Genomic DNA, 14,521 nt, shown 5'->3' with positions numbered 1-14,521 from the left:
CCATGCCCAGCTAATGTTTTGTATTTTTAGTAGAGACGGGGTTTCACCATGTTGACCAGGATGGTCTCGATCTCTTGACCTCGTGATCCACCCGCCTCGGACTCCCAAAGTGCTGGGATTACAGGCTTGAGCCACGTAGTAGTCTCTGTCCGGGCTCTGATAGGCTTTTGGGCAGGAAGCAGGCCCTTAGCCTGAGAATCACAGCTCAGATATATGTAGTCCTGTGGCCAGAACATGTGTCCTGATTTTTCATTTAGAAATCAGGACAGATTTTCTTAAACTCATTTGGCAGGTGGAGCACTTAGAAGTCACAGTACTTTTGCTTGTGAAAATTCACTGATAAATTTAATTCCCCCATAAAAAACAGTGACAACACATAACAATGGATCATAAAACAGTGTTAACCTGTTTTTAAAACTTTACATCTCAAAAAGGGACATAGGAAAGAAATCCTATTTTGCATTTTTGTTAATAATGCATGCTATTCCTTCATCTATTTTTTGTGTACTCTGTAGCAGACAAAAAAATGGGGTAGACACCAATGTTTAAAGCCTAATTCCAATGTATGGGAGAAGAATTTAAAATCATCTTTCCGTTCTGCACTTCCTGCCTTCTCTCTCTCTCTCTTTAAACATTTATTGAGCACTTAATACGTGAGAGGCATTATCTTAGGTGCAGAATAGTGCAGTGAATATGATAAATGGTTGAGAATACTGCAAACATTATTCAACTGATATTTTCCCCTTGCAAACTGGGGTTTTTTGGTCAATGCCCTGGTCCACCTAGGGACACCAGGCCTCAGAGCTTATGAAGTGATACGTAATGGCCACTTCTGAATATAATATTTCTGAGTGTGGGACCAAGTTAGCAGGGATTTTGTGGTTTGTGTCTCTAGGAATGTGTTTCCTGTTTGGAGAGATTTCTTACCTTGTGCTGGGCAAACATTTGGAGGGAGAGCCACAGGCCCTGGGCAACCAGTGGGTACCCTCGCCAGACCAGGCTGGACATACCACTGAGATGCCACAGTCATAATATCTGCGTCATAGCCTGCTGCTATTCCTTGCTCTAATGGAAAGACATGGAAGAGGCTCCATCAGGAGAGACTCTCTCAGTGGAGAGAGACCCTCGGCTGCCCAGTATCAGCTTGTACAAGGGAACTTGCAAGGCTTCCGCATCTGCCCACAGGGAAACCACTGAAATCAGAATGGCTTTGAGGGCTCTGGTAGCCTCTGAAGGCTGGTGTGTTGTGATAAAGTGATCAAGTTTTGTGTCTGGTCAGTCTAAGGCTCTGGAGGACTCAGAACCACTCCAGGGGCAAGGATTAATGTTCTAGGAGCCCCCTCCTTGCCCCCAGAGTGGTTCTGCCCCTTCTTCCTTCCCCCACGGAAAGTCTCAGCCTTGTTCCTTGACTGACATCTGGAGGTCTTGTTGCAGCTCACATCCACCCTGCCTGCCTCCCCATGCATGGACAGACCTTTAGTCTCAATGAGACCTGCTGGATCACAGGCTTTGGAAAGACCAGGGAGACAGATGGTAAGAGGCAAAGCTGCTTGGTTGCATGTGTGTGTTCATGTGCATGTGCATGTATACACGTGTGTATGTGTGTAAGCAATGTGTCTGAGTATACAGATGAGGGCCTATGTGGATAAGTTTGGGTATACAGATTCATGGGCTTGGGTGTGAATGTTGGTGTATATAGACACCTGCGTATATGCCAGTGCGGTCACTGTGACAATGCCCTCCAGTCAAGACCACCTGGAAAACTGCTGTAGTTGAGTTCGCTGCTCATTGCACTGAGAGAGCGAGAGCACACCATGGAGACTCATGGAGCCCCTCCACAAGAGGGTGTCAGAGGGGCCTGCTCATAGGATTTGGGTGGCTTGGGGAGAGTTCAAAGATGTAGGACTTTTGTCTAAATTGGATGGTGTCAGGAAGCAGGGGTTACTCTATGATTGGGAACCTTAATAATCTTATCTAGGTCCCGGTGGCTCACACCTGTAGTCCCAGCACTTTGGGAGGCCGAGGTGGGCAGATCGCTTGAGCCAGGAGTTCAAGACTAGCCTGGGCAACATGGCAAAATCCCATCTCTACAAAAATTGGAAAAATTAGCTGGGCATGGTGGTGTGCGCCTGTAGTCCCAGCTACGAGAGGGGCTGATGCAGGAGGATCATCTGAGCCTAGGGAGGTCGAGGCTACAGTGAGCCATGATCGTGCCACTATACTCTAGCCTGGGCGGCAGAGTGAACCCTGTCTCAATTTAAAAAAATTCTTGTCTAGAAGCTCTAAGTGGTAAGGAAGCAGCAGTTACTCATATTGGCCAGGAGAGGGGGCTGGTTGGTAGGGTTGTGGTTTGCACAGTGACCTCGGTTTTATCTGGCCTTAAACAAGAGGATGAAGTGGTCTTGTTTTCAAGTTACCCCAATCACGGAGCGCCTTGTCCTGTGAGATTGCTTACTTTGAGGAGGATGACCCCGCTGTTAGACTCAGGCCACTTCCACACATCAGGACTGCTCTTCCCGCCCTCCGTGAGGCAGAGTGATACTGATCTGGGCACAGCCTTCTCGTCTTGACTCCATACCTGACTAGCTGTGTGACTGTGGGCAGGTGACTTCTCCAGCCCCAGGCTTCCCCACCTGTAAATGGATTAATGTCACCTGCTCTATTTAGGGCACATAGCTTCCAAAAACAAACAAAGCGATATATCTGAGGGTGTTTGAATGTAGGCACATGCTGTGCAGAGTCAGGTGGTCTGATAGGTTTGTGAGTTTGTCTGTGTACATGGATGTCTCTGTCTCACGTGCAGTGAGCTGTGTCTTGTGTGAGGGCATGTGTGCCCATATGCCCTGGGTGTCCAACCACAGAGGGCCTCCTGTAGGTCAGAGCCAGACACAGGCATGACACCCTCCATTCCCAGGAGGCTGTGAACCTGGGTCCTGGGATGGCAGCTGGAAGGCCAGGAAGCTATCCAGAATCTCACTGGTTTCCCATCCTCTGTCTCCTCCACCCCCACTTCACTGAAGACAAGACATCCCCCTTTCTCCGGGAGGTACAAGTCAACCTCATCGACTTCAAGAGATGCAATGACTACTTGGTCTATGACAGTTACCTTACCCCGAGGATGATGTGTGCTGGGGACCTTCGTGGGGGCAGAGACTCCTGCCAGGTGAGGGTGCCTGTGGGTGGGGCTTATGTCGCAGGACCGTGGGGTTGGGGGAGGCTGAGGTGTTGGGGCTGGTGTGGGAATTGGGACCCCAGCCTTTCCTCCTCACAGACCACGTGTCCCATCCTGCGCATGGGCCCCCTCTCCCCTGTAGGGAGACAGCGGGGGACCTCTTGTCTGCGAGCAGAACAACCGCTGGTACCTGGCAGGTGTCACCAGCTGGGGCACAGGCTGTGGCCAGAGAAACAAACCTGGTGTGTACACCAAAGTGACAGAAGTTCTTCCCTGGATTTACAGCAAGATGGAGGTAAGAGCCCTGCACCAGGATACTGCACCCAGCAGCCTGGGGACTTCCTAACGGGGGACTCTGGAGGAGCACTCAGGCTTTCCCTGGGGTGGAGGCAGAGGTCCGCTCAGCATCCCACATTTGGGGCTGTTCGGGACAGGGTCAAATGTGATGCCTGGGATCAATCCCAACTGCCTGTGCTTCTTTCCCAAGGGTGGCAAAGGGTGAGCCTGCAGGTCAGGCAGGCAGTTGCTGGGCAGATGTTCTCCCAGAAGTACTTTTTTTGTGTGTAAGTTTGCAATGGACGTTGAAAAAGTTTCAGTCTCTGCAGGGGATTTTGTGATAGTTTTTGATATCAAGCACTTACGCATGAGAACCCGCTCTTCATGGGTTTTCCCAGATCTATTTGTCGGAGTCTTTTGGGGCCTTGTTTTTGTTGTCGTCATTTTTTAAAAACCCAAGTGACTCCATTTTGACTGACAAGTTTCCCAGCTGTCACCAGAATGCTCCCCAAGAACAATTCTTTCCCTTTCCCACTTAAAATATTTCTAGAGCACCTCACTACTATCATAAGAGTATCAAGTAATAAAATAAAAAGTTATTTTGTATTTTTTGACTTGCTTTAACTGATATCCAGCCTCAGAAGTCATTGCTCAGGTCAGACTGAACCACAAACTTCAGTTTGTGCCTTGCTTTGCCCTTGGCCTTTGAAATACCTTACCCACCCTACAGAGTCCCCCCTCCCACTCCAACCCTCTCATCTTCCATTTTTCTTACCGAAGAACTCTGACTAATCTCTCAAAATCAGCCATTTACAATGCCTGGAGTATCCTTGGCATTTACTATTTATTGTTATAAATAGAGGATGAATGAATAAACAAATGAAAAGAATAAAAGGTGACCTAAGCTCAGTGCCAGCCCCGGTGCCACTCTCCTCTCCCCAAGGATGGCCGAGGTGTGAGCTCACACAGGCTGTTGGTGGTGGAGTGATAGGAAGCCCCCCTCCTCGCAGGAATTTGGGCGTCAGAAAACAGGGATCTGCCTGCAACTCTGCTGACCCAGTTGAGACCCTGCCTTCTCTGGGCCTTCAGCCTTTAGCTGTAAAACAGTCTTCCCATTCTCTGCCTGGGGAACCAGGGACACCTCGGATGGGGGAGCAGGGAAGACTCCAGAAATCCAGTGCAGAGAGGCCCTCCGAGCCTGCCTCCATCCTTTCCCTCTGCTGTCCTTCCTCAGACAGGCAGTGCTAGGTGACAGCTGGGCTAAATTACAGGCTCCGAATCCCAACCTTGGGCTTCTGTGCTCCCTGCCCACCTGGCCCACCCTCACCCTCTTCTCCTGTTCTCTTCCTCAGAATGAGGTACGCTTCGGAAAATCCTAACCAGCTGGCCTGCTGCTCCACACAGCACTGGCTGCTGTGAAGACTCTGGCCACAGTGACTGGCCATGTGTGACATCATCTGGGCTAACGGTCACCAGGCACCGTTGGACTCCCACCTCCACTGTCAGCTGCCTCTGTGTGTGTGTGTGTGTGTGTGTGTGTGTGTGCGTGTGTGTGTGTGTGTGCGCATATATGTGCATTGCTACTCTCCCAAGTTTTTCAGAAACCAGCAGAGCTGTCAACTCTTCTAGAAATCCCAGGCTGGAAATTACCTGGAGACAAGAGCTGGAGCACCGCAGACGTTCCTACAGGGGTGTCCATAGATGGATGGAGGAGGTGAAGCCCACAGCCCAAGGAAGGGCCTGAAATTCTGGCATCTCTGACCCTCAGTTACAGACTAGCCCAGTGTGGGCAGATGCCAGTGGCCCAGGTGACACCATTGCTGTCCCGGGATGGAGCGCAAGTTTTGGTGGATGTGGCTTCCCAGTACCTGGACCATCTTGGGTGGAAAGTTGCTCCCATGGGCGTTACGAGCATTGAGCCCTCATCCAGACCTGCTGCTGGTGCCCTGGATGTCACCAGTTGGGCTGTGCTGTGGCTAACCCGGCTGACAACTGAGAAGAGGATTCACTGGACTCATTTGGTCACAAGCTGCTGGGGCGGGTTTTATTTTAATTTATTTTTATATTTAAGAAATGAAAATACAGGTATTTTGAAAGATTCTCCAAAAAGTCCAGAGCCTTGACAGCATCAATCAGCCCAAGACCCCCACAGGACTCATGGGAAATGTCGTATTTTAGAGCCCTACAGAATATTTCTGACCTCAAGGGACTGGGTGAAGAAACCTGACAAAGTCCTCAGGATGGACATGTCCCAAATCACTACAGCATCTGGAGTCCCTGGGAGTTACTCAAGGAAACAAATCCTCATTTGGGCTGGTGAGCAAATCCAACATGACGAGGTCCACTGTTATTGCATCCAAGGGTTCTGACGAAGACACGAACAAACGGATGCTGGTTCTGTGCAGGCTCCCAGGGTCCCCAGGGAGGTCCGGGTAGACAGCATCTCTTGTTCCCAAGAGCTGTCCCGGGACTTTTCAGAAACCAGCAGAGCTGTCAACTCTTCTCGAAATCCCAGGCTGGAAATTACCTGGAGACAAGAGCTTTCTTCTCAGCATTCTTCATCTTTCCGTTTCCCAGTTGTTCCAGAAAGTTAGCACTGACATAAAAACTGCCATGGAGAGAAAGCTAACGTGGTCCCCAGGTGCCCCCAGACAGGTCTTCTGAAGGATCCAAGTTGGCCCTGCTCCTGCAAATCATCCATGTGCCTGGACTCACCAGCTAAAAGATTGGGCCTTCCCAGCCTTTTCTCTGAGGCACCTATTCCTCCACCAGCCGTGCTCCTCTCACCTTCCTGGGGCCCATCAGGGTCTTTTGTGGTGCTGTGCTCCTCAGAGGTGGGATCCAAGCAGATCAGCCCAGCCCAGCCCAGCTCAGGCAGGCCGTGGCCGCTCAGGGGAAAGACTGCCGCAAAAGAGCAGGCTGGAGAGCCAGGCAGGGACTGATGGGGCCAGGTACACTGGGGAATGTTACCAAGGCTGGGAAGGAGTCCACATTCCTGTTTGCAGCAGTCCCTAGCGATGGTCTTCAGCAATAAAAGTTGTGTGACCCAGCAATAAAAGGCATCTGTCTTTGGATGTTTTACTGGTACAAATTGAGGTTGCCTACCTACCCTGATGGCCAGACGTTCTCAGTTTTGGTTCTTAGTTTTGGTTCCTCATCTTCGGATTCTGCTCTTTTAGCCATACATTCATGTACTCATCCATTCTCCAACCACATCCGTGCCTACTCTGTGCCGGGTACTCATACTAGGCCCAGAAGATACAAAGGGCATGACAGCATCTTCAAGGAACTGGGTCATGACCCAGTGTGATGCAAACTGTGATTGAATGTGGACACCATGCTCGGAACAAGCACAAAACAACCACGAGCCACACCTAGAGATGTCAGGGAAGCTTTACAGAGGAGGTCAGATTTGGAATGAACCTTCGCAAAGCGGGTGGGGTCAGGGGAAGGGTACTCCAGGGCATGTTCCCACCCTCTTCCTCTTCTTCCACTTCTGCCTTTGCTAGCTCACCAACATGTATGTTGACAAGGAAGCCCCAAAGCTTACTCAGCTATTTCCAAGAAAATTGGGTGAGTGGTCCCACTGGCCTCTTTTGAATGACCTACCCCTTCTTGAGCTGCACTTTTCCTGCATTTGCTATATTGGCCTCAACCATTATGAGCCCACTAGTGGATCCCCAGCTCCATCCTGGAACCCCAAGTAACCAGTGGGCTCGTAATCCCCAGCATGCCAGCTACAAGCACAGAATTCTCCAGGTTTCCCCACATGCATCCAGCCTCTGGACATCCAGAACTTGATTGCTTTAGTCTTTCATGTCAATGCCAGGGAAAGTCCTTTTGATTCCTTTCTTGCTCCATCTGTGCAAGAAAGAATGGGGGAGGTGGCAGGTGCCATGCTTACTATATTCCTAGGAGGGGTGACACTGACTATCATAGATCCCACAGTTTCTCACAATTTCAATTGAACCCAATTGAAGCTTATTTCACATCCACGTTAGCAGTCCAGTAAGGGTGTTCCGATCAGAGGGCGGTTTTCCTCCACATGCTTTTTCCATCTAGGAAGTTTGTCATCATCCACATTGTTATCTACTTCTAGCCAGCAAGAAAACATAAAAAAAGGCTCATTCACTCCTTAAGTGTTGTGGCCCAGAAGCCATTTCCACTCACGTTTTGTTGGTGCAAACATGTCCTACGTGCCGTGTGGCACCACCTAGACAAAGTTGGGCTGGGAAAGGCAGTCTTTGGCCGATTCCCCTGCAAGAGCCAGTGCTCATTTCAGAGGACGACCAGTCATCTCCATTCACCATGGGAGCTGGCTGCATCCCCAGAAGCCCAGCCTGGGCAGAGAGTTAGGACTTAGGCCATTTCTGTTCCTTTCCCCTTAGAAAGCAGACACTTTCCCTTCTCTCTCAGGGGATTCTTAGGACATAAATTGATTGGCAGGGTGGTAGGGGTATGGGAGGGGGACAGGGAAATAAGGTAGAGAAAAAGCAGGATCTATACGGGAAAAGAAAAATACATTTCTTTGGCTCAGGATATCTATAGAGGCTGCCAAAATTATGGATGGAGGGGGGTGATGGGTTATTCTAAACTGGCCCAGAATCTCCAGGGAGCTGTGTGTGTTTTGGGCGGGGAGGGGGTTGCAGTGACATTGTCCTATGTCCCTGGAGCCTAGGGACCTCCAAGTACCAGCCAAACCTTCTGTCTTTGTCAACTCTATTGACTGCTGAATTTCCATAGAATTTCCCTGGGAAAGGGGCACCAAGTGAGTGTGCTGGGAGGGAGGAGGGGGAGACTGTTGGGAGTGATGATGGCTCTTTGCAGAAGGGGCCACTTACAGCCTAGCAGGTGCTCCAGCTGCCTCTGGGCTTTGGTTAGATTCCAAGGGGCCATTCTTCCCCCATAATCACTTAGCTGTGGTCCTGATGCAATTGAGTGAACACGGGGACGCACATGTGAATTCCCTATGATGGTCATGGTGAGGATAATGATCATAATAGCCAGCATTTGCTGACCGTTTGCTACATGCCACATGCTGTGCTGGACACCTGATGTGTATTATCCCCTGCGAGTGCAAGAATCCCATGAAGTGGGCATTGTCATTATCCTTATTTTACAGGTGAGGAAACAAAGGCCAAGAGAAGTGAAATAAGCATCCCAAACTACATGACAGCTGCATGGCAGAGGTGGATTTGAATCCAGGCTCTGACATTCAGCTCCTTTTTTACACTCTGCCCAGTGCTGCTTTCCAGAGTCAGGTGGAGTCCTCCCAGCTGGGACCTCATAGGCTCTGCCATCTGGCTCTGCGTATCTTTCCAAGAGTGGCAGGGCTGACACTCTGATGGGTGTGTCCAGCCATCTCTGTGAGTGTCACATGATCAGAGGCTTAGACTATGCGAACATTGGACAAGTGCATCATGAGTAGGAGGAGGCCCTCCCCACCCCCGTTCCAAGTGGATGGTTTCTAGGAGGCCCTGTCAAGTCACAACAAGCTGTCACCCAGGACACCTCCAAGTCTCCCAGATGTAGGTGGATGGCTCTGAGAGGAACAAGCCATTCATTCTCCATCTCCTGCGCACTGGCCCAGGCTTCCTGTCTCTGGGAAGGCTGCCACTCAGTCCAGGAAGTAAGCGCTGTACCCATCTTACAATGGGTCCTCCCAGAGAACAGGGAGGACTGCGCTCAGGAGATACACAGCCCTGGGCCTTCTGGGCCAGGAGGCCTTGTCAGATGAGACCTCTCTCTGAGAAAGGTGAGGGCATGGCCTGGTCTATGGTCCTCTACAGCTCACTCCTTCCCATGGGACATGGGAGCTGGACATAACAGGCGGCCTTCTCTGTCCAAGTCCTGAGCCCCAGAAAAGGTTCTTTACTTTTCATACAAGGAAGGAGCTGGGAATCCGCTTTGAATAATTCCTTCTAATTACACTGTGCCGTAGTGGAGGGAGCACTGGAGTTGGAATCGAATTACCTGGAGGTGCAAATTCCAGCTCTACTGCTTACTTAGCTATATGGTCTTAGACAAACCATCCTCTCTGTTTCTTCGTATGTAAAATGGGTGTATCTAGCCTACATTTGTTGTGAGATTAAATGGGACTATCCATGTAAACATGCAGGGCAAAGTGACTGGCATATTGCGACCTCTCTGCAGTTGCTGAATTTGCAGCAAAAGGGTCGCCTTCACCCCCAAATCCTTCATCAAACACATGACATAGGAGAGAGAATTTTGGATAAATCTCCAGGTCCTAGGAAATTTGCCATGTCTCTCCATAAACTTTGTTCCTAGGTTTTTAGCCATGAGTTGATTCTCCACAGAGGTGACGCTGCCACCAAGGCCACGCCAGGTGGACATTCTCAGCTGGTGGTTCTTCAAAGTCATGGAGCTCCATGACTTAAAGGAGCTTACCCCACTCTTTCTTATCACTGATGGTGCCAGGAAAGCTGCCCATCCCTGGATGAATTCTCCTCCGGGAGATGTTAATGTCCTGCCCTGGCAGCCTCTGACTGCTCAGCCGATGGAGTCAGGCAACTCAGGGCTGTGAAGGGCATTTATCTTCAGCCCCCATGACTCCTCAATCCACAGCCATCTCCTGCCCCATCATACCAGGGTCTGGGAGACACTTCTTAGTCTTCATCTTCCTGGAACTCTTGCAGCATCTAACCATCGAATGCTCCCTACTTTATGACATTGCCATGACTTCTGGGACATGGACTCTCCCAGGTCCCCTTCCTGCTCTCTGGTTGCTCTTTCCCAGTCTTCCACAGGTTCTGAAATGGTGTTCCCAGGAGATGCCCCAGCTCTCTTCTTTTCTCTTGGCAAATGGTAAATGGTAAATGCTCACCATGGGCCATCTCATCTGTTCCCAGGGTTTCCAACATACATCTATGGAGCCAGCATTTGCTCCATGTTACTAAGGAGTAAAAAAATATCACCTTTCTTTTTAAAATCAGATGAATCTGACTTTCATCTGCTGCAGCCTGGCTGAAAAAACATCCCTTGTCATCCTCTTCTCCAGGAGAGCTTCTTGCATGTTGCTCTCCAGGCCGGATACTCTCTCTGCAAACCTCGTGGGTACCCCTCAGAGTATTATATAGGTAAAGGCCATAGTTCTCAGTGCCCTCATGCTCAGGGACCTCACTGTTACTGAGTCAGACTGAGGCTGCTCCCCTGTCTTCAACCCTCAAATCTTTTTCCCCTAGCAGGTAGGTCAGGCCTGCCTCTTTTACAAACAGTGCACAAAGGCTTGTAAATTCTCTATGGGCCCAAATCCATTCCTTCCTGATAAAATCATGACAGAAATCAGAATGAGTATAGAATTCAGTAATTGTGTACACATTTTCATGTGAATGTAAGTTTTCATTCCTCTAGGATAAATTACTATAGGTAGGATTATTGGGTCCTCTGGTAATTGTATGTTTAACTTTGTAGAAGAAAACCTGCCAGGCTTTTTCTAGAGTAGTTGTACAATTTTTCATTCCTACCAACAATATAAGCATTTCGTTTGTTCCGTATTCTCACCGGTATTGCCAGTATTTTTTCTGTAGCCTTTTCTAACAGATGCAACAAGATACAATGCTATCTCTTTGTGGTTTTAATTTGAATTTCCTGATAATCAATAAAGTTGAGAATCTTTTTATGTATTTATTTGCCATCTGCGTATCCTCTTTGGTGTTGTGTCTGTTCAAATATTTTACCCATTTCTTTATTGGGTTGTTTCTTATTGCTAAGTTTTTAGAGTTCTTTTATTCTGGATACAGCCTTTGCTGGATATGTGATTTACAAATATTTTCTCACTGTGTGGCTTGTTTTTCATTCCCTTAATTGTGTCCTTAACAGAACAAACATTTTTCATTTGGTAAAATCCAACTTATCAATTTTTTTCTTTTTAGATTGTGCTTTTGCTGTTATATCTAAGAACTCTTTGCCAAATCCAAGCTCACGAAAATTTTCTTTGATACTTTTCCTTAAGAATTTTATTGTTTTGTGTTTTACATTTGGGCCTGTGATCCATTTTGAGTTAATTTTTGAATGCTCTTGAGGTCTAGATTAAGGTTTATTTTTGTCTGTTTGCAAAAGGATGTTAGGTTGTTCCAGCACCACTTGTTGAAAAAGACTGTACTTTTTCCATCCAATTGCCTTTGCATTTGTCAAAAATCAGTTGAATATATTTGTGTGGGTGTATTTCTTGACTGTTCTGTTCCATTGATCTACATATCTGTTCTCTCAATTATACCATGCTGTTTTAATCACTGTAGCTTTATAGTATGACAAAATTGAGTAGAGTGAATCCTCCAAATTCATTCTTGTCCAAAATTGTTTTAGCCATTCTAGTTCTTTTATATTTTCATGTAAGTTTCAGAACTAGGTTGCCTATATTTGCAAAGAAACCTGTTGGAATTTTTATTGGGACTGTGTTAAATCTATAGATCAATTTGGAGAGAATGAACATGTTAATTACATTGAGCATGTTGCTCCATTTATATTTGATTTATTTCATCTAGGTTCTACAGTTTTCAGCATACAAATCCTGTACCTACTTTGTGAGACTTACTGCTAAGTATTTACGTGTTAACATATTTATTAAGTTTTTCAAATCAAAACAAAGAATTTTACATTGTTTACATTACTTTGCATTTTTGCAAATCTCTTTAATGTCTGGATTAATAAGAGATAACTGAATTCTCATACTTGTTTCTATATTCAATCTGTTGTGTTATGTTAGTTTGGCTGAAATACGTGAAGAAAATCCAATCTCATATTGATATAGTTGGAAAGTGGAAGGGTATTTAAATGGCCTTTTCAGATAATTCTGGATCCTTTTTTAAGTATTATACTTGACCTTGAGAAGTGGAAACTTCTTGAAGATTAGTTGCAATGAGGAATCAGAAACCATATTAACATTTTGTATTGGGTTAATTTAAAATCTAATTAGACATTGGTCTATCTTGCACTCCAGAATGGGTCTTTTACCCCTGCCTAATTTTATAGCATAATTCATTGATCATTTGCAAAATATTGGCTCTGTAAGTTATAAATGACCTTCAAATGTTAACACATTTCATTGTACAATATCAAAAACCACATGCATTAATATCACCACTGGAAGCCCTAGCCAGGACAAACAGGCAAGAGAATGAAATAAAACATATTCAAATAGGAAAAGAAGAAGTCCAACTATCTCTCTTCACTGATGATATGATTCTATATCTAGAAGACCCTGAAAACCCTGCCAAAAGGCTCCTGGAACTGATAAACAACTTCAGTAAAGTTTCAAAATACAAAATCGATGTACAAAAATTAGTAGATTTCTATATGCCAATAACCTTCAAACTGAAAGCCAAATCAAGAATGCAATCCCATCTACAAAAACCACACATACACACAAAATCTAGGCATACATCTACCAAGGAGGTGAAAGATCTCTACAGGAAGTAAAAAGCACTTTTGAACGAAATCGTAGATGACACAAACAAATGAAAAAAATTACGTGCTCATGAATTAGAAGAATCAATATTGTTAAAATGGCCATATCACCCAAAGCAATCTACAGATTCAATGCTATTCCTATCAAGCTGCCAATGCCATTTTTCACAGAAATAGAAAAACAATCCCAAAATTTATACAGAACCAAAAACAAGCCTGAATAGCTAAAGCAATCCTAGGCAAAACAACAAAGCCACAGGCATCATATTACTGGACTTCAAACTCCACTGTAAGGCTATAGTAATCAAAACAGCATGATACTGGTAATCACACAAAACAATGAAACATAGTAGAGAACCCAGAAATAAAGCCACACACCTACAGGTATCTGAACTCTGACAAAGTCAACAAAAATAAGCAATGGGGAAAGGACTCCTGTTCAATAAATGGTTCTGGGATAGTTGGCTAGCCATGTTCCAAAGAATGAAAGTGGACACCCCCCTTTCACCATAAACAAAAATTAACTCAAAATAGAGTAAAGGTTTAAATGTAAGACCTCAAACTATAAAAATCCTAGAAGAAAACCCAGGAAACACCATTCGGGCCATCAGCCCTGGGAAAGAATTTCTAAGTCCTCAAAAGCAACTGCAACAAAAGCAAAAATTGACAGGTGGGGCCTATCTTACTAAAGAGCTTCTGTGCAGCAAAAGAAACTATCAATAAAGTAAACAGACAACCTACAGAATGGGAGAAAACATTCACAGATTATACATCTGACAAAGTTCTAATATCCAAAATCAATAACAGACTTAAACAATTGAACAAACAAAAAACAAATATCCCTATTAAAAAATGGACAAAAGACATGAGCAGACACATCTCACAAGAAGACATACAAGCAACCAACAAACATGAAAAAATGCTCCACATCAATAATCATCAGAGAAATGCAAATCAAAACCACCACGAGACACGATCTTACACCAGTCAGAATGGCTATTATTAAAAAGTCAAAAATCAACAGATGCTGGGGAGGCAGTAGAGAAAAGGGAACACTTACACACTGTTAGTAGGAATGTAAATTAGTTCAGCTACTATGTAAAGAAGTTTAGAGATTTCTCAAAGAACTTAAAAACAGAACTACCATTACTGAGAATATATGCAAAAGAAACTAAATAGTTCTACCAAAAGACACATGCACGCATATGTTCATCACAGCACTACTCACAGCAGCAAAGACATAAAATCAACCTAAGTGCCAAACAACTGTGGATTGGATAAAGAAAATGTGGTCTATCCACGCCATAGAATACTACACAGTCATGAAAAGTGACAAAATCATGTCCTTTGCAGCAACATGGATGCAGCTGGAGGCCATTATCCTTAGAAAATCAATGCAGAAACAGAAAACCAAATACCGCATGTTCTCACTTATAAGTGGGAGCTAAGCACTGAGTACTCATGAACATGATGATGGCAACAATAGACATTGGGGACTGCTAAAGAGGGCGATGAAGGGGGGCAAGGCTTGAAAAACTAACCATTGACCACTATGCTCAGTACCTGGGTGGCCTGATCAGTTGTACCCCAGACCTCAGCATTACACAGCATACATATGTAACAAACCTGTACATGTACCCCCTGAAT

At 45.9% G+C, this 14,521-nt stretch overlaps 1 protein-coding gene across 3 annotated transcripts in view; it reads left to right on the top strand.

The window, feature by feature from the left end:
- Positions 1–6,495, top strand: part of TMPRSS13 (transmembrane serine protease 13) — a 32,866-nt gene extending 26,371 nt beyond the window's left edge. For all 3 annotated transcript variants that reach the window (XM_037736687.1, XM_017523396.2, XM_037736686.1), the window contains 4 exons: positions 1,435–1,533; positions 3,021–3,163; positions 3,315–3,467; positions 4,801–6,495. In XM_037736687.1, coding sequence (XP_037592615.1) covers positions 1,435–1,533; positions 3,021–3,163; positions 3,315–3,467; positions 4,801–4,827 — 422 coding nt within the window. In that variant the 3' untranslated portion in view covers positions 4,828–6,495. The remainder of the gene's footprint in view (positions 1–1,434; positions 1,534–3,020; positions 3,164–3,314; positions 3,468–4,800) is intronic.
- The last annotated feature ends 8,026 nt before the right edge of the window (positions 6,496–14,521 follow it).

Source organism: Cebus imitator, unplaced genomic scaffold (assembly GCF_001604975.1).
Source record: "Cebus imitator isolate Cc_AM_T3 unplaced genomic scaffold, Cebus_imitator-1.0 Scaffold28, whole genome shotgun sequence".
Lineage (NCBI taxonomy): Eukaryota > Metazoa > Chordata > Mammalia > Primates > Cebidae > Cebus > Cebus imitator.
The sequence above is the reverse complement of the archived record's forward strand: the minus strand, read 5'-3'. Positions and strand labels throughout refer to the sequence as shown.